The sequence below is a fragment of the Cyprinodon variegatus genome, unplaced genomic scaffold (genome assembly GCF_000732505.1).
Source record: "Cyprinodon variegatus isolate N-32 unplaced genomic scaffold, C_variegatus-1.0 Scaffold502, whole genome shotgun sequence".
NCBI lineage: Eukaryota > Metazoa > Chordata > Actinopteri > Cyprinodontiformes > Cyprinodontidae > Cyprinodon > Cyprinodon variegatus.
In genome coordinates, this window is record NW_015150955.1 from 600,794 (window position 1) to 620,010 (window position 19,217).

Here is a 19,217-nt window from a genome sequence, read left to right on the forward strand (position 1 = left end):
TTATATTGTATTCTTATATGTTCTTCTGTTATTTAGTCTGTAGGTAGAGACCAATGGAGTTTAGAGAAGCATCTAGAGCAGGGCTCCTTTTAGATGTGTCTCTGCTTCGACACATCGGAGTCAAATAATCAGGTCGATGACTCTGGAGAACTCTGCACACTGAGGAGGTAATTTAGCCGTTTGATTAAGGTGTGTGGAAGCTGAGACACATCTAGAAGGTTTAGGACACTGGACTTCAAGCACCAGAATTAAGGAACTTTGATCTAGAGCAGGCATCACCCACCTTTTTAAAGCTTACAGCTACTTCATGGCTACTAAGTCACAGGAAGCACTACCAATGCTGACCTATGAACAGGTTGGGTCCGTGTTGACCTAAACTTCATACATAGTAAGCATGTTTTTATTTTTTTGTTGAATTTCTTATTCTCTTTTAGATATTAATATAATGCTTGAAACGCTCCATATGATTAATATGTTAAACTGTTCTATAAATGATTACAAAAGAACAGCAAAAGTATAAAATCAAATATTAAACTTAGTCCACTGGTGAGTTGTTCTGTTTTCAGAAGACACAAAGGGCACCCCATTTGGTCCTTGAGAGCCCCTTGGTGCCCATGGGCACTGAGTTGGTGACCCCTGACCTATAGCATCTATTCCTATCCAAATCAATTAGTCATGCCTAAATTCAAATATATATTCTATACAAATAACTAGGCATGTCCCGATCCAATTTTGATATCAGAAAACAGCCTGATATTAGGCAAAAAACAAATATCAGATTATTTCCCCTCATCAAAATACTCCAACACAAGCAATCATATAGAAAAGCTTCCATCAATAACACATTGTTCAGTTGTTTTTCTGCCTATTTTTGTTGACTATTCTCCTTTTAAGCAAAATCCCTAGACTAAACCCTTTCTAACATTTCACCCTATAAAGTCAGTGATAAAAGTATGTATGATTCATGCTGATATATCAGGAAAATATAATTTTTTCCAACTGTAACATTGGTATATTGGAAATTAAAAAGTACTAATGGGTGTTCTTAAAATAAAACCTTTCTATTCAGTTTCTTATTGACTCAGTCCTTCAGTATTTCAGACTATATTCTCAATGAAATTCTCAAATGAATAAATCCGTTTGGGACACCAGAGATCACCCACTGGCATCTCTAATCAACTCAGATCTCCAGAAACGTCTGTTCTGTTTTAACTGGTCTTTTATTGGTTGAATTATCAATAGGAAAGAAAACATGTCATTTGATGCTTTGGTGCAGATAAACGTCAAACTAAATTGGGTTTATATAATAAAATCTTGGGGTTCGAGGGGCAGAATTCATAAACGACAGCTTGACAGGAACTTGGAAAGGGTTTTTAATAAATCTGAGCCGCTCTCAGCGGAACAGATGTAACTCGATTTCTGTAAATAGCATTGCCCCAAATGTCTTAATGTGTTTGTTGTTTTCATCAGACATGCTGTGGAAAGATCCTCGGCAAAAAACAAACTCTTTATCAGTGATAATACTTCAACCCTTGGCATGTGCAGCGTTCAAGCTGCAGAACAGTCGTAACTCCCAGGGATGCAGCAGGTGTAAATTGAAAGACTGATGTTTTTTAGAACATGCTTTGTCCTAGTATGGAAAGCGGTTACATTATTTTATCTTTAAAGCTCCAAGTCATGTATATGCTGTCTTATAGGGAAGAACTGATGCCCCTTGAACAGTGTTCCTTTGGGCAGCTATCTTAGATTTAGTCTTAGTCTTCAGGAGGAAAACTATTAGTCTTAGTTGCAATTTGGTCATTACGATATCTGATAGTTTTAGTCCACTAAAACTTAAAAAGGTTTTAGTCTAATTTAGTCAGTTTTATGTTGCTGAAAAAAAGTGAACCTTTACAATTTTGAATAAAAAACAGATTCTTTACCAGACTGACAGCTTAGATACTACAATTGCTGGGTATAGAATGATGTTGTGAAAATCATCATTGCTGTTGGGCAGAAAACTTTGATTTATAGAATTCAAATAAACTTTTTTATGAATTAATGCACAACTTTATTACAAGATATCCCACAAAAGTAGTAAAAATAGCAGATCTAGTTCAACACATCATATTGGTTAACAAAGCAGAGATACAGTCTAACAAAATGTACAATAAAGGAATGGTTTTAGACATATAAGGGTTCCATCCTAAAGAAAAATACTTCCTGATTTACTTTGAATTATGCATTACACACAGATCAATAAAATCTTCATTGCTCCTAAAAGCAAAGAACAAAAACATTCTTCTTTCTACTTTGGCAATTTTGGCTTTATGTCTGAGGATTTCCCCCAATTGTTACCACTGCTCAGACGTTAAATTAGATTAAAATTCACATGGTTTTTATATAAAAAATTACAAAGAGAACCTTTATAATTGCCTTGTAATGCCATGACAATCCAGACCTAAATTGAATGAATATGCTAACTAAAATGTTAACATATATAAATGAAACAAAGACTATTTTAATGACAATACAAGGAAAAATTTACACCATATTTAAATAGATAGAAATGAGAATAATGAGAGAGAAATATTTAAAGATCTATGTACTTTTACACTTGGCTCTTTATCCAAAAATGGAATGAAATATTTTAATGAAATGATATATTTGAATGAAATATTTTATTTGGATATAACGTGGGGATTCCTTTTGGTATGAATTAAAGAATGTTTAGTATCACCTCTTGTGAGCTGGAAGAAATTAATTAATGTAATTATATTGATACTAAAGGGATTTTTTTAAGCTTGGCAGAGGATGATCAGCCACATAGTTTATTAAGTAGCAAGAGCAGGAAGAGACATACTGCTCGTCAGTTTTCATTTTGGTCATAAAAAAAGGAGCATAAACGAAACGATTTTGTCATCCTCATCATTGACGAAAACAACACTGCTCTTGAAGTTATTCTGGTTTGGTGAGTTTACAGCCACAATATCTGACATGCTGTTGAAACTATGCTAAACATTATATAACAATCTTCTTTGTTTTGTACTGGCAAAACATGTAAAATATTCAATTTATTAAAATTTGATTTTTTTTAATAAGATAAAAGCATCCTAGTAGCCAAAAAATTGTAGGTAAATTTATCCAACTCTTAATTTCTTCTGAAGTATACAGATGGTGTTTGTCTATTTATATTCCCCCTATAATTATGAAACATTGCACAAAGCTTTGGTTGCTCAGGCCTCGTCTTTTGCTCACTGGGCTGGTTTTGCTATCTGCTGTTATATATTTTGTGATGTTATTTAGTTTTTAGAAAAAATCTACTTTGGTATGATCTAAAAAAGTGAGATGTGATTATAGTTATGCTTTAAACTTATACACATAATCAGTCCAAAGTTTTGCCACACTTCGTTATTCAGTTGATGAGAATGTGTGTCCAAACTTTTGACTGGTAGTCTACGTGTTCATATTTTGTTTAAAGAAAAGTTCTTTTAACCCATATACTCATGAAACATTTAGATGTGTGTAAAACCTAAAACAAAGAGCCGTCACCAGTTGAGGCAGAAATGCTTAATCACAGGATGGGGGAGGTGATCATAAACAGAGTTAGTGCTTTAATGTTTAGTCATCCTTCCCTTGGGGAGCAAAAATAAATCCATAACCATAGAAACAAACTCTGTTCATAACCACATCCTCTCACTTGTGAAGGAAGTGTTTACATTGTTTCCCACACTGGTGAAACCATTTTAGTTAATGGTCTTGTTTTGTTTTGCATTTTCTAGATTGACCGAACCCTCAGGATACCTCACCGATGGACCCTTCAACTACAAGTTCAAAACCAAGTGCACCTGGCTAATTGAGGCCTAGTAAGTACTTTATTCATTTGTTGCACTATAGCTGAAAAATTGCAGCAAAATGTAAGATTTATTTAATATCTGCTTCGACTGTTATAAATTCGTAGAGTTAGTTTTTGGTTCAGGACGATATGCCCATTTTTACCAATATCTATAGCACTTATGTTCTTAAACATCATGTTAGTTTATATTTCATGATGGTTAAGTATTTTAAAAGTAATTTAGATTTAAGTAGTAGATCTCACTACTTTGTGGTTCTGATATGTTTACAAAAAATATACATTTATAAGACGAGATGAACTAAGTTTTAAAAAAACATTATTAATCATAGTTTAGACCTAAGCTGTTTCTCAATTCAGAAGAACACGAGTACGGACTCGTGTCCGTCGATGCTTTGAAATAACTTTACTGACAAAATGCGTCATTAGTGGCCTCAGGTAACGTTAAGGCCAATTTATGCTTGTGACGCATGGCCCCTGCAACCGTCAAATCCGTCTCTGTGTGAGACCATGCCCCCCTGCGCAGAGGTTTTGCAACCGCCGTCGCGGACCTAAAAAAAAATCATGAATACGCGTTGGACACAGACAGCTGGAAAGTGCCTTTCCAGCTGGAAAGGCACTTTCCAGCTGTCTGTGTGGTCGTCCTTCTCGATTCAGTGCCGGGGCACGCCATTTTTAAAAACCGAGGAGTAATAACAACAATGGATAACCACGGCGAAAGGTTAATCAAGGAGGTTCGGAAGTACAACCACTAGTATGATGCCTCAGACTTGTTGTTTTGGAAAATAAACTCTCCCACCGGCGACGCCGAAGAAGTTCTCATGACCATCCTCCGAAGTTCCCCTCGAGTTCTCGAATAGGCAAATCTGGCTCGTGACCAGAAGCAAGCAACATTTGATGTGCGGTTGCAGAAGTATAACCCACCCTTTATCCTTCATATTGCTGTAAATTATCCTGCATTTGTCGGAGATGTGTTCATACATCTTTTATATCAATTAGGAAGTGAAGTTGGTGTCACATAAATTCTTGTTTGGCTAAATTGGTGGATAAAGCACCTCTAAGTTTGGTACAAAACAGACAGATTTTCTAACTCTAAGCCGTAGAGTCAAATTATTTAATACATTTAAATCATTGGAAAAATTGACCCGTATGTAAGAAAATGACTCAGGGTTTCAGAAGGTTAAACGGCATCTTTTTTTCATTTAAAACTGACATAAATCAATGTTAAATACAGCTTTTCAAAGAAGACAGCTCTCTTTTTGTGCTGAACAAAGTTTAATAGAAATATGCGAAGCATAAGTTCTGCATCTTTTTAAAGCAAACCAAAGCTTGAAACTTAAACAGGATAATGTAGAGTTTAATAGAACCTGTAAGGGCGGCTGTAAGATTACATATCAAGCCTCACGTTACTGCTACTCTTTCATAAGCTTTGATAAATAAATGTAGTTTGGTTTTAAGAACCTCTTTACCTTTTGAGGCCTTTAATTTTCATACCAGCTCTAACTACCAGTTGGAAAGTATTCTTTTTCTTTTTTTTTTTTTTTTTTTTTTACTTAAAATACAGTTTGCCAAAGCTAGCTTGTTATTTCCAGGTCCTGTTGGGTTAGAAGATGATTAAGGATGTTTCTGTGGACTTCTATTGAGCATAATTAGGCTAAAACAATTATTTCATGCTTGCTTTTTTAATACTTCACTGAAAAAGACAATGATGTTTGGTTTAGATTGAACTTTAATGGCTAAATGTGTCTTTTTAGAGGTGATGGTAGGATTAAATATATATATATATATATATATATATATATATATATATNTATATATATATATATATATATGTATATGTTGCCTTAAGATGTTTAAACATTTTAACTTTAAACATGTTTAAACATTTTAACAGAAATCAACTTTAATTGCTGATTTCTGTTTCATCAAATAACAAAATTCTTTAAGATAAAAAAAAAAAGAACATTATATTTGGATTTGTTTCGTGTTCCCACCAAAATTCAGTTTTTAATGTTATTCCAACAACACATCTGACAGGAACTCTAATGCTTTTCTCCTTCCAGTCCTAACGCTGTTCTGCGGTTAAGGTTCAACCACTTTGCAACAGAATGCAGCTGGGACCACATGTACGTCTATGACGGAGACTCTGTCTATGCTTCTCTGGTTGCTGTTTTCAGGTGAGAAACCTCTAATTTACCAGTTGATATACAAACATCTGCGTTTTGGAATCAGTAAAAAAAATAAAAGAAAGACATCAGCAGGGTTTTTTTTTCACCCTTGTGTATAGATAAAGTTGTATTATGTTTTTCTTACTTGTTATTCTTTTATAGTAGGGGTTTGCAACCTTTACAATCTATATACCCATTTTTACTATCAGTGAGGCTAAATAAAACTAATTTAAAGCCAAAAATTGTGATTAAAAAAAAGTGATTAAGAATTTTTGCTATATGTTTCGTTTCAAATGTTGAATAAAAAAAACACGATTTTGCAAATGTATAAAGGTTTTAATAGATAAGAAAAACAACATAAAACAATTGCAAATAGAGGATGAATACTTTTTTTTTATTAGAGACATTGATGTTTGTGTAAAATGACGCAAGAAAAAAACAAATACATAGATCTAAATAAAAGTATTTCTGGTACTTTACGTGTAATTCTGTTGTGGAAATTCCCCTAACCATTAAAGCCTACAAGTTATTTATATCCACATGTAACATTAGCGTTTTTTAACAGGTTTAGCTATAATTAATAAGAGCCATTGTGGAAAACATGAACAGACACTTATGGCTCTGGGGCTGCAGGTTGCAAAACTCTGCTCTCGTCTCAATGATTTAACACGGAGTAAAGGATTTTCTGCTGCAATGCAGCAATATTTAAAAAACATTGAATGCATTTTGTGAATGTTTCAGCGGCCTGATCGTACCAGAGATCCGTGGTAATGAGACGGTTCCTGAGGTTGAGACGACTTCAGGTTATGCACTGCTACACTTTTTCAGCGACGCTGCCTATAATCTGACAGGATTCAACATATTCTACTCGTAAGTATGTTATGTGAAGAATTTGGGAAACAGATGTAATAGAAATAACTGTTTATTGAGGTAAACCTGAGCCGGAAAGAGAATCTAGAGCTCTTTTAGTCTATTTTAACTTAATTTCTTGTTTTTACCAGCAGCTGGTTTATTAATCTAAAGTAATGATTAATGATATGGTGAATATTTCTCTATCGCACTCTCTCTATCACACTCGTGATTTAATAAAACACTATTGATCTTTATATTCAGGATAAACTCTTGTCCCAATAACTGTTCCGGCCATGGAAAGTGCACCCCGGGGAACTCGGCTGCCAGCAGGGTGTACTGTGAATGTGACAAATACTGGAAGGGTGAGGCCTGTGACATCCCCTACTGCAGGAACAACTGTGGAAGCCCCGACCACGGCTACTGTGACCTCACCGGAGAGAAGCTGTGTGTCTGCAATGACAGCTGGCAAGGTGAGAGCCGAGGGGGAAAAAGATCATGTTATATGTTAGATTACATCTGGAAGCGGGACGTATTTGTCAAAACACGAAAAGCTGGCATAGACCGGTATGGATTTTCTCAACTTTTTCAGCTTGTGAAAATATACAGGAGATTTTATTGTATTTTTCCTGGTCACAAAAAATGGACCTTTAAAAAAATACGAAGTTATCCAAGTGCTTATATTTAAAATAGATAAAACTGGTTTAATTTCTGCTTCAACTAAAGAAAAATCGTATTGATTATAACATTTAAAGCTACAGTTTGTAATAATTACAGGGATATACAGTCAGAAATGTAATATATTATACATAACTATGTTATTTATCATCACCTACGAGCTCAGCCTCTTAACCTTAATATTTGCGTTGCCTTAGAATTCGTTATTTATAATTACATAGGAGCGGGTCTCGCAGCCATGGAGGCAGACATCTTTGCACTACGGCAGCGCAGAGCCAACAAACTAGCGATTGCGAGATCGTCCATTACGCTCGAAAGTAACTACGGCAAGTTGAGAGAGATGAACTGAGACGGTACTGAACAATAGATGGCAGTATTAAAATTATCTATGTAAACAAACCTCATCACTTGAGAAGGTAGGTGATGCGGACGTCGTGGAAGACATTTTGTCCCGTAACGCTCGCCGTACTGTTGGGGGGGAGAAGCGGTGGAAGGGAGATGTTCATGTTGCTGCAGTCTGACCACTAGATGTCGCTAAAAGTTACACACTGTAGCTTTAAAATGAAGTTAACTATAAAGTTAAAAGTTAATCTTTTTTTGTGTCATGAACAGAGAGAAGAATCCGAGGTTGTAATCATCAACAATACAGTCATGTTATTTGGCAAAAATGCTTTTTGTTGTGCTTTTATTTAAGGGTAGTAAAAATCACTCTGTAGGACAGAAAACAACTAGGATAAAAAACTTTGGACTTTTACAGCGGTCGCAAAAACCGCGCAGACCTCAAGCGGAAGTGCGTAGCACAAAAAGCAGCTGTGATTGATCCTTGGTATGCCTTTCCGGATGTCTGTGTGGTCGTCCTTGATTCAATGCCGGGGCGCTCCATTTTTTAAAAACCGAGGAACAACTTCAATGGACAACTACGACAAAAGGTTAACGGTATCTTGCAAACGCGCCATTGTTGTTTTAAAGGATAAACACTCCCGCCAGTGCCGCCAAAGTTCTCGTGACCACCCACCAAAGTTCTCTCGAATTCTCGATGGTGCAGAAGCATACCAGTAAAACTGGTCCGCGACCACACCCAAGCAACATTTGATGTGTGCGGTTGCAGAAGTATAATGTGCCCTTTAATCACTGACTTACATTTTAAATGGTTACATACTTCAACAGTATTTATTTTGAATGGACATGCCTCAGACTGATGGACCACACTTCTCATCCTCCAGATTTGTCCACAATGGACATTTGAGCATTAAAGAAGGCGCTTGAATGAAGGTTTATAGTGCTTCACTGATGCCCAAGGACAGTTGATCTGGATGTTTCAGACATGCAGAATAACAGCAACCCTGATTTGTTGCACTTATTGACAGAAATCTTACAGCTCCAGTTCAGAGCATGGTAATGAGCTGCGGTTGCGAGGAGAAAAACAACCCGGAGGTCATGACTTTATGTATTAATGAATACGATCTTTATGTAATGCACCATTTGTTGAACCTGTCGGGCAAGTTTATTTAATATATGGAGGCTTCACCACGCATTTTTAAAGACTTAGCTGGTCTGCCTCTAACAGCTTGACATTAGATACAGTACCTCTGCAGAGGTCTAATTTAAATCAAAACTCCTGAAGGTCAGCAAAAAGCCAACCTGTGTAAAATAGCTTTGGAGGGTTTGAATAATCCCATTACTGTTGACCCCTCCCTTTTTTTTTAAAGTTCTGTCTGTAGTTTTGGCATCATATGCCTGTAGGTCTGTTTATACGGCTTCTTCCTCTGCAGTGCGCTACGAGGCACAGCAGAAACAGCTGTGTTGTGTCACGCCAATGTTTTCTTTGGCAGCCACTTAACTTTTAGGCTTCACTTTCTGGATAAAATCACTTTTTAGTTTAAGATTTTTTTTTTTTTTTTTTATTAGATGAACTAATAATTTTAGTCAGTTCAAAATTTTAATATGCAAAATTTTTAGAGTGATTTATAGAAAATGTTTTTTGTTTTTGTATACATAAAAAAACCCCTGGTAGTAAGTAAGTGTATGAAGAAAAAAGTAATATATGCATCAGGAAAAAAAAACAGAACACATATATGAATATATTTATTCTACATCTTGTGTTTTAACTAGTGGTTGGATTGGATTAAAATTTTTAATCAGTATATATCCTTTGTATCTAAAATCGTATTCCTGATAACTCTGATGCATTTTTGTTTTCCTTGTGAAGTGCATCTCCATAACATGATGCTGCCATTGCTTTTTACAGTTGTGTTGATGTCATCCATCCATCAGAAGGCTTTTTCATAATTGTATCTCTCACCTACCGGCTGTTCTTTTGTCTTCATGATGCTGATTGTTCACAGATGTTCTCTGTGAAAGCTTGCTTGCCTCCATAAAACGCCTGTTTTTTTTTTACTGAGATTCAGTCCCTCTCATGGGGACTTTATTTACTAACTAGGGGATTTTTTGCACCTAATTTAGAAGTATTTAGGGATATAATTTTAAAGGGGGATTGGACACAAAAGTAGACCATAATTAAAGATATTTATTTATTTAAAAAACAACCTGACAATTAGGCACTGTATTGTTTTTGGTTGTTTTTGATATATTCTCCATTTTTTATGCTTCTCTGTTCTGTTCACCTTTGCAGGCCCAGATTGCTCGCTGACTGTACCATCGACCGAGTCCTTCTGGATTCTGCCCAGCGTCAAGCCGTTTGGTACCTCCTTTGCCAGGGCTTCACATAAAGCAGTGGTACAGGAGAAGGTCATGTGGGTGGTGGGTGGATACACGTTTAACTACACCTCATTCCAGATGATTCTGAAGTAAGTTATTCATACCAGACAGCTTTTATAATCTCTTGTGAAATGTATGGTTTTGTTTATTACTTAATTTTTATTTTGAATGACATTGGACTGCTTAGTCATACAAAAAATAGCCCCACAACACAAAAAACTGTTCCCTTAGTTTGCTTAATTTGCTTTGTAAAGAACTGAGATGTTGTTTCAGATGTAAGGCTGGTATGAACAGCTTGTAGTTTCATCTATAAGCACAGCTTTCAATCTGTTAGTGGTTCTTCATTTCCATATGAGCAGTTTTCTTGATGACGTTCCGCTAATTTGTTTATTCATTACCAGGTGCAATAAATCCAGATATTCCTGTTCTGTCTTTTTTGATTACCAGAGCATTGATGTTCATTTTTGTTGCACATGGGCTGTAAATGCTGTGCACTTATTACTGTAGCTGAACTAAAGTGCTGTTTAGTTTCTTAAAACTGGAGCAGTGATATGCTAACTGGTTAATACAGAAAAGTGGGAGTAATGAAAGTGTGTTTAGTAAGGGTTGTTATTTTTAATAGGTACGTTTAATCTGACAAAAAAGCCTCATTTGAAAATGTATTTAAGTTTATTGAATATTGCCTGACATACAGTTTTAAGGACATTTGTTTCACAAATATGTTGAAAAGTTTCCTGTAAGTATAACCCGATTGTTTACAGTAAACAAACAGTAACTATCAGTAGAAAAAACACAAGTAATTTTTTTTGTATTTATAAAATGATTAAAAAAAGAACTCTGAAAAACACATGAAGATATGTTTTTGGACATTTTAGATTGACAATATTTATGCCTAAGACTCTTAATTTTAAACTGGAAGAACCACAGCTCTGGTATTATTGGACCTTTGTGCAGCTTTTCATACTGTTGATCACTTGATTTTATTAGAGGATCTGGAAAACTGGGTCCGCCTTTCTAGTACAGCACTGGACTGGTTTAAATCCAACCTAAATGACAGGTACTTTTATGTGTCAGTAGGAAACTTTCAATCAGAGAACAGAAAAATCACATGTGGGTTTCCTCAAGGTTCCATTCTGGGGCCCCTCCTGTTCAATGTCTGCATGATCCCTTTAGCTCAGATTGTTACTAAAGAAATGCAGACCATACACAGCTCGACATCACATTGACACCAGGTGACTATGAACCCATCAGAGGGTTGGCTAGATGCTTAGAACCACCGATTACCGCTTAAATCTTGTTGTCATGATAGACCTGAACCTTCAGTGACTCATAAAAGCCGTTACTAAATAAGCCTTTTATGAGCTGAAGAACATTTTCAAGTTTAAAGGACTAATTTCCCAACAGAAACTAGAAAAAACTCATTCAAAACTCATTATCTCTAGTAGAATTTATTACTGCAACAGTGGTTTCAAACTCCCAGAAGACTGTAATAGTGCTGAAAGCCTGAGTTCTTTTAAGTCAAAGTTAAAAACCCATTTGTTTAGAGCTGCCTTTGACTATGAAGGTTGTGGTCAAACTGTTTTGTTTTTCTTTCTGCTTCTATCATGTTTTATCTTTATTAGTTATTATTTTTCTGCTTTTATTTTTCTTCTATTTTTATATAAAGCACTTTGAATTGTCCTTGGACTGAATTATAATCAACAAATAAACTTACCTTGCAGAAGCTTAGATGTAGATATTATTTTTTATTGGTCCAGTCATTTTTTTTCAGTATTTTCAAACATGTAAGTTTTTTGTAAGTTAGGCAAAACAATAGTAGCCTTCTATCAGCCAGCTGACCAGCAGTGTACTGCAACAGGTGTGAAAGGCACATCTGTTTCACACTTTTATGATTTTTGTCCATTTTAGCCAAAATGATTCAGTTATAATATGAAATGTCAGGCCATGAATGATGCCAAAACCAACGTCCAGTTATTGTTTTTATTTTTCTCCCTGACATGAGCCCCTGCCCACCATTTACTGGAGTGTTGTGTCTCTGCCATTTGCAACAGATGCCATAGTGCTGTAGCACGCCACGACTGCTATAGTATCTTGCTGACGCCGTGTGATATGTTCAAGTCCGTTTGATTTCGTAGAGATGTGTGTGTTTGAAACTGTTTGTTTGAAACTTAATGCAGCCTAAGAAAACGATCAGACACTAACAAACACAAGTAAAGATTATATTACCGTAGTTGTACTGTTGTCTCAGACAATTAGATGGGTTACTTTGTGCAGAGATTCACAGCAATTCTGCTAGTTTTCTGATAACCACAGATATATTTAGGTCTCTTGGCTGTTGCAAGTCTATCTCTTACCACAGAGGAAAAAAGTTGCATGTGTCATTTAATGTTTTCTTTTATTTCAAGCGTCTGAAATTAGATTTTATGATGCATGTTGGGGGTTTTAGCTGAAATGTAATGTGCCTCTCTTTGCAGCTACAACCTTGAGAGTGGCGTTTGGAACACAGTACCCATCAGTGGGGGCCCCGTGCCAAGATACGGACACTCGCTTGCAGCCTACCAGGTACCTACAGGTGTCGCTTGCTCTGATGCATGTTGGGGTAGATCAAAACGCTGACTAGCAGCACAGTTTGATTACATTTATAAAGTGCATCTAGGAAGCAGTAATAGTTGCTGCACTAAAATCTGTTTTTTTAGACTTAAAAAGCTGTATTCACTATCTTTTGGATTTTTCTTACTTTATAAGAGAAAAAAAAAATGTATCATGGGAGCCCGAGATTAAAATATAATCTGATTTGTTAAACTTTTGTTAACAGGCTTAAACCCTCCCTTCCTCCCTTTTAAATGCATTCTGTATCTCAATATTCAGGCTAATCTAAGCTCTATGCTTTTCAGGATGAAATCTACATGTTTGGTGGGAAGCTTGAACCCAGCGGGGGCAACGTTACAGATGAGCTGTGGGTGTTCAACGTACAGAGTCGGACGTGGCAACGCAGAAGCCCCGTTGTGGGCTCGTCGGCCCAAGCTCAGGTTTACGCTGTGGAGGGCCACACGGCCCACTGCGTCCAGCTGAACAGTGGCGAGACCATCATGCTGGTCATCTTTGGTTACTCCCCCATCTACAGCTACATCAACAACGTTCAGGAGTACAATCTGAGTAAGTTGCAGCTCCTTGGTTAAGTCAGATTTCAGATTAATTAAGCAATAAAGAAGTGGATTATATTACCTTCTTAAAAATATGAAATTTACAAGTTTCAGTTTTCCTCTTCATTGAGTCCATGAAAACTCATACCAGCAGGGTATAATTAACCTGGCGCTGCAAGCTGGATTGTCGCGAGATCTTAGTCTCACAAAAAAATCCATCTTGAAAGCCTGTTAACAACCAACGAGTTGGACCAATGACATGCCAGCAGTGTTTTTTTGGGGCGGGACATGTAGGAATGACAACAGTCAGAAGGGCCTTGCTGGGGCATTACAAACATGGTGGAGGACTCACCTGTCGATACTGCAACTGACTCGGTTTTAGCTAAAATAGTGAAAATTTCTCGTTCAAAAAAGGAGCAAAGAGAGACACTTTGTAAATTTGCAGATGGGAAAGATATCTGTGCTTTTCAAATTTGAAAATTTGATTTATCAGCTTACTCTGCCAGTTGTGAAAACACTGAAGAAGCTGCAGCCAAATCCTATTGTGATCATCGTGTCTCCGTTGGTGGCTCTCATGGACGACAAAGTTCCTGAAGCTGGTTATTTCTGCTATGAAGCTGGGTGAATATGATGGCTAAGTCCTGAATGGCAATTACCAGCTGGTGTTTGGTAACCCAGAATCATTGGAAAAGTTTTTTCGTTATAGGGTTGACGATGTTCAAAAAATCAACTTTGTGTTGCTTAAAACGCCTTTTATTTACAGATTTGTCTTGCAAATTCTACAAAAATCGTTGCATGTTGACATGATGACTTCTCCATAAACATCCAACAATGACCTACATTTCAGTAAACACGTCCCACCTGTCATTTCTGGTGCAAGTCTGAAACATCAAAATTCGCTGCTGCAATTTGCAGTAGGCTACGCCTGAGATCCCAATGATTTCTGTAGCCTTTTCATTTAAAATTTTTATTCAAGGTATTTTACTAAGAAAACCCTCAACGGATAAAACCAGGCAGAGACATAATATTAGCCAATCAGAAATAGGGTAGGGCAGGTTTTTCCTAAGCAAACATCCGTCAGTGGGTATGCCAGCGTTCCATTATTTTAACTTTTGGAAAAAAACATCACAAACTTGGCAGAGATGGAAAGAATCAAAGTAGTGGTAGACAAAGGTTTTCCTTGGATATATGCAGGTCAGAATGGGCAGCGGGCCAATATCTGTAAAGACTGGTCACTGATTGTTCCTCTTGGAGTTAAAGTAATGAGTGTTATTTCCATCTGTAACCAAATCATCTGAGTACTTGCCACTGTCATCAGTGTTTCTCTCCCCTCCAGTGACTTTGCTGATAACCATGATTGGTCATTAGGTTTATTAAAAACATGAAGGGAGCAAAACAGAGTAGAAAGATTTTCGAGTCGGGCTGCAAAAAGCTTAACCTTCCAGGCATGGGAATAATATGCCACAGAAAATTAGCTATGCTATAATAAAATTATAAATTGTGTCAAACTAGCAAAAGCTAGATAAAGTTCAACAGATCATGTTAAAGACAAAATTGGTGTTTAAATTAATTCCCTGATGACTTCTGTAATATAATCCATTTTATTTACAAGCATCTTTCAAGATCACCCTCTGGATAAACATGGTACTAAATGAAAAAAGGAAAAGTCATAATATAGGAAACAGTTTAAGAATTAAAAAAGGAATAACCAGTAAACAGATTAGGAATAAAACAATTGTGATTAATCAATTATTGAAATAATCGTAAACTGATTTGAGTATTCGATTAATGGATTAACGGAGTATACAGACTAAAAAAATGTCTTAACCGACAGAGCAACCCACTCTGAACATTAATTATACCAAAAATATGGAAAAAATATATAAGCTTTTTAAATTTAAGATAAAAAAAAAACTTTCACCTGCTTTTAATTCTGTAAAAAAAAGAAAAATAATCAATAAATCAAAAAAAAAAAATTGACAGATTAATCGATCAACAAAGTGATCGTTATTTGGAACCCATAAAAAAAAAGATCAGAGTTAAAATGCTGTCCAGGCCTGCCAGCTCGTAAAGAGAAGGTAATGAGTGGTGTGGGCCAAGGATGACGCCAAGGCACTTAAGTTTTAATTGAGGGTGAGATCTAGAAATGGTGGCACGGTGTGAACGGCCCGGGGAATACATAGGCTGAGTCTAAAATGTTTTATTCAAGTTGATTATCAGTGTAAGGAGAAAAAGGGCTTGATGTTTATTTTTTTCCATCCTAACTTCGACATGTATTGATAGCCTGAGACTATTACCTATTAGGCCTTAGATGATATTGTCCGGTGTTTTTTATCTGATAGTTTTTGGACATGATGTAGAAGGTCAAGCTTATTCTGTTTGAATGGAGGATGTCTGGGAACATCCTTGCCAAGGATTTTCAAATATTTTCAGTTGTAACCTTTGACCTGGTTATTTCCTTTTAAATCTGACTCTGTCGTCCTTCTGGAAGGTTAACATCAAGCCCTTTGCAGTGTCTTAACAGGGACTGGTATCCGGATTTTTTTTTCTGTAATTAGCTGCATATAGATTCCCTCTTACTCTAACTAGAATCCCCACAGCATGATGCTGCCGCTACCAAGTTTTAAGAGAAGAGAGAAGGAAGGATGTTTTGTTATGTTTATTGTTGGTTTTCCACCACACCAGCTTTTTTGCATGTTTTCTGAAAAGTGACCTTTATTTTTTATTTTTTATTTTTAAGTTTTCTTGTCACTCCTTTATAAATCTAAATTGATCTTCCTTTTTTCTTATTGGTGTAAGCCGGCTAAAAATGATTGTACGCGACAGATGCATTTTGTTTTCTCTCTCTATACTATTGTGTTTCTGTTGGTGTTTCACAAAAAATCCTAATCATTGTAGATTTTACTTTAAGTTGATGAAATGTAGAAAAGTTTAAAACATTAAAACTTTTAAATTTTTCTGATTCCCTTAATAAAAGCCTATCTTTGTGACTGTAGAATGAATTCCCGATGAATATTTAAATCTTTTGTAAATTCAGTTATTAAGTGGAGGAAATTTGATTCAACAGCGAGAGATTTCTTTTATTTTAAGCTTTCCTAATATGTTTTCCATTTAGGATCCAAAGTGTGGTTGGTACCTGAGACTAAAGGGGCCATTCCACAGGGAGGTTATGGCCACAGCAGCACTTATGACGGCTCCAGCAGCAGCATCTATGTCCATGGAGGCTTTAAAGCTCTGCCAGCCGGCAAATATGGCCTTGTGGATGACCTCTACCGCTACGACGTGAACACAAGGACATGGTAAATCAAGATAATCGTGTACCGCTTTCGTCGTTCATTATCCTTTACAGATGGTGTGTGACGCTTTGTGTCACACGCTTTCTTGCTACAGCTGTCCGCGATACACACTTGTCTTTCACATTTCACAGGTTCATTCTAAGAGAAAGCGGCTTTCCACGGTACCTGCACTCCGCGGTGCTTCTCAGCGGCACTCTGCTTGTCTTTGGTGGAAACACGCATAATGACACGTCACTCAGCAACGGTGCCAAATGCTTCTCTGCTGACTTCCTGGCATATGATATCGGTAAGTCTCATGTTCAAACATACAGCAACTAAAAGAAATGTTTTTTTTTCTGTAAAAGTGATGCTAAGAGTTGTGTTAACTTTTTACTCGATTTAATTTTGAGCTGTTTATTAAAGAGAATGAAAAATTGTAGTTGAATACATGACCATGCTTTTTATTTGTTGGATATTGACAAAGAAAATTTGTTCCTCAGCTTGTGACGAGTGGACACTCCTGCCAAAACCAGACCTGCACAGGGACGTCAACCGCTTTGGCCACTCGGCTGTTGTTAGCAATGGGTAGGTATTTGAAATAAAAATAATTTCTCCATTTAATTTAAACTGGTTAGTTTCTTAAGTGAGAGGTACAGGGTTCCAAAACATTCTGGAAAAAAGCCTTTTCCATCTGTCCTGTCCTGTGCAGGTCAGTTGGTTGGTTTGACTGTTTTTTCTCCTTAGATGAGTTTAAATTAGCCTAAGAAAATCAGGACCTCTACATAAAACAAAGTTAGGTCTACAGCATGACCTACATTCAATAAATAGAAAAATAAGTTTAATAATCTAATTTACCAACTATTGTCTGAAGGATTGGTTAAAAAAAAGGATTATTTACTATTCAGTTCAAGACTTCCTTCTGTTTATGCTCAGAATGTGAAACACGGTAAGATTGTTTCATGAATAGAAAAGAATGGAATAGAGTAGAATTGATCTTTATTGGCCGCCAGGGTGGAAAATTGTCTTTGCGTCACCAGACAGCGCAAAAATACAGACACTGACAATTAGTAAAAGCAATCAAGAACATAAAAAAAGATGAAACAAGGTCCAGTGAAATAGAAATAGAAAATCTATTTAGGTTGTCACAGCTTTAATAGGGCCTTCATACATGAAAAACAATCTAACAGCTATTTAGTGGGTAACTCTTTATAAACTATCACTTTGCCTTAAAGAAAACCCAAATAGTGAAACAGATCTGTTAGAAGTTTCAGATATTATGCTAACATCAGCTTGGAACAGCAATTTGCTAACATTAAGGTGAGCAATCAGCCTAAATGCTGCAATTTCATTTAAACATTTCTTCATCTTAAGTTGGACCAACTGATTGTGTTGCATTTTTGGATAAGTTCAGTATTCTTTCTCTGCACATTTAATTGACAGCAGTAAGAGGTTTGTTAGAATGGAGAACAACCCATGTTTAATCTATAGCAACAGAAACAGGTGCCAGTCTTGATTGCACATTAATGCTATTATTTATTTCACTTGATTTATTTGCATTCTTCCTTGAGTTTTTGCAGAGTGCAAAAGCGCCCTTCTTAGCAGATTGCGCCCTAAGCAACTGTGTCTTTAGCCTATATTGCCCTTCGATAGAGCTGGGGATGGGCACCAGCACCCCTCGTGATCCAGCTGGCATATACGTGATGGAAAATGGATGGATGAGAACCAGCTGTCCATCCAACTGTTGTTCTATCCATGATGATGTTTCATGATACAGAGAGAATATTTGAAAGATAAGATTGGGGTTTACCTCTGCACAATTCTATATCTTCAAAAGAAAAAACAGGATAAATCCTCACATGACAAAAATATTTAGACTATATTTTGCTAAATAGGCACAGATTTACTTTCTGTCTCAGTCGCTGGTAATTTCAAATGCAAACCTTTTTAAAGTGGAAAAAAGTCATAATTCGTCATTCAGCCGGTCATGCTTCAAACATTGATAAACAGCATCTAGGGTGTGTAGCGTTTATAAAATTTGTACATATGTAACAAGAAATGCTGCTTTTCTCTTTAAACAAAATGCACCTTGATTTTCACGTCAAGCATAAAAAAAAACAAGCATGCATATTTTTTCGCATAGGACCAATGACATCAGACCAATAGTATCCCTACCAAAGTTGAAATCAAACCTACATCCTTGTATCTACCTGATATTTATCCATCCAACCTCTTATGCTTGTGGACATCCATTCTTTTCTTATTTTGCATGTTACATTTCTGCTCAGAAGAGGAACTTTTGTTTCTATTTGAGCCCAACAAATCTCAAGTCCAAAGCTGTAAGAAGTATTAACAGAAGCCTGTTAAACAGTTTCTCCAATAAACATGGCAACAAAGTTTGACTAAAATGCAGATTTTAAACCTGCTTGGGTCTAAGTTAGAAGTTATTTAAAGTAATATTAGATGTGATTGAAATGTTCTATTTCATAAATCTGTCGTGTCCTTTGCAGTTTCAGGCCGTTAACCTTGGTTCTAATGAGGCACTTCTTTTCTGTCA

The 19,217-nt window shown here is 36.3% G+C and overlaps 1 protein-coding gene across 1 annotated transcript in view; it reads left to right on the forward strand.

Moving 5' to 3' along the window:
- atrnl1 (attractin like 1) overlaps positions 1-19,217 on the forward strand; it is a gene marked incomplete at its 3' end in the record, with an annotated part of 34,454 nt that overhangs the window by 4,844 nt on the left and 10,393 nt on the right. Inside the window, exons 2-11 of the mRNA XM_015390501.1 lie at positions 3,762-3,845; positions 5,896-6,009; positions 6,742-6,870; positions 7,114-7,322; positions 10,160-10,334; positions 12,720-12,807; positions 13,140-13,401; positions 16,504-16,687; positions 16,816-16,970; positions 17,164-17,248. Coding sequence (XP_015245987.1) covers positions 3,762-3,845; positions 5,896-6,009; positions 6,742-6,870; positions 7,114-7,322; positions 10,160-10,334; positions 12,720-12,807; positions 13,140-13,401; positions 16,504-16,687; positions 16,816-16,970; positions 17,164-17,248 — 1,485 coding nt within the window. The remainder of the gene's footprint in view (positions 1-3,761; positions 3,846-5,895; positions 6,010-6,741; positions 6,871-7,113; positions 7,323-10,159; positions 10,335-12,719; positions 12,808-13,139; positions 13,402-16,503; positions 16,688-16,815; positions 16,971-17,163; positions 17,249-19,217) is intronic.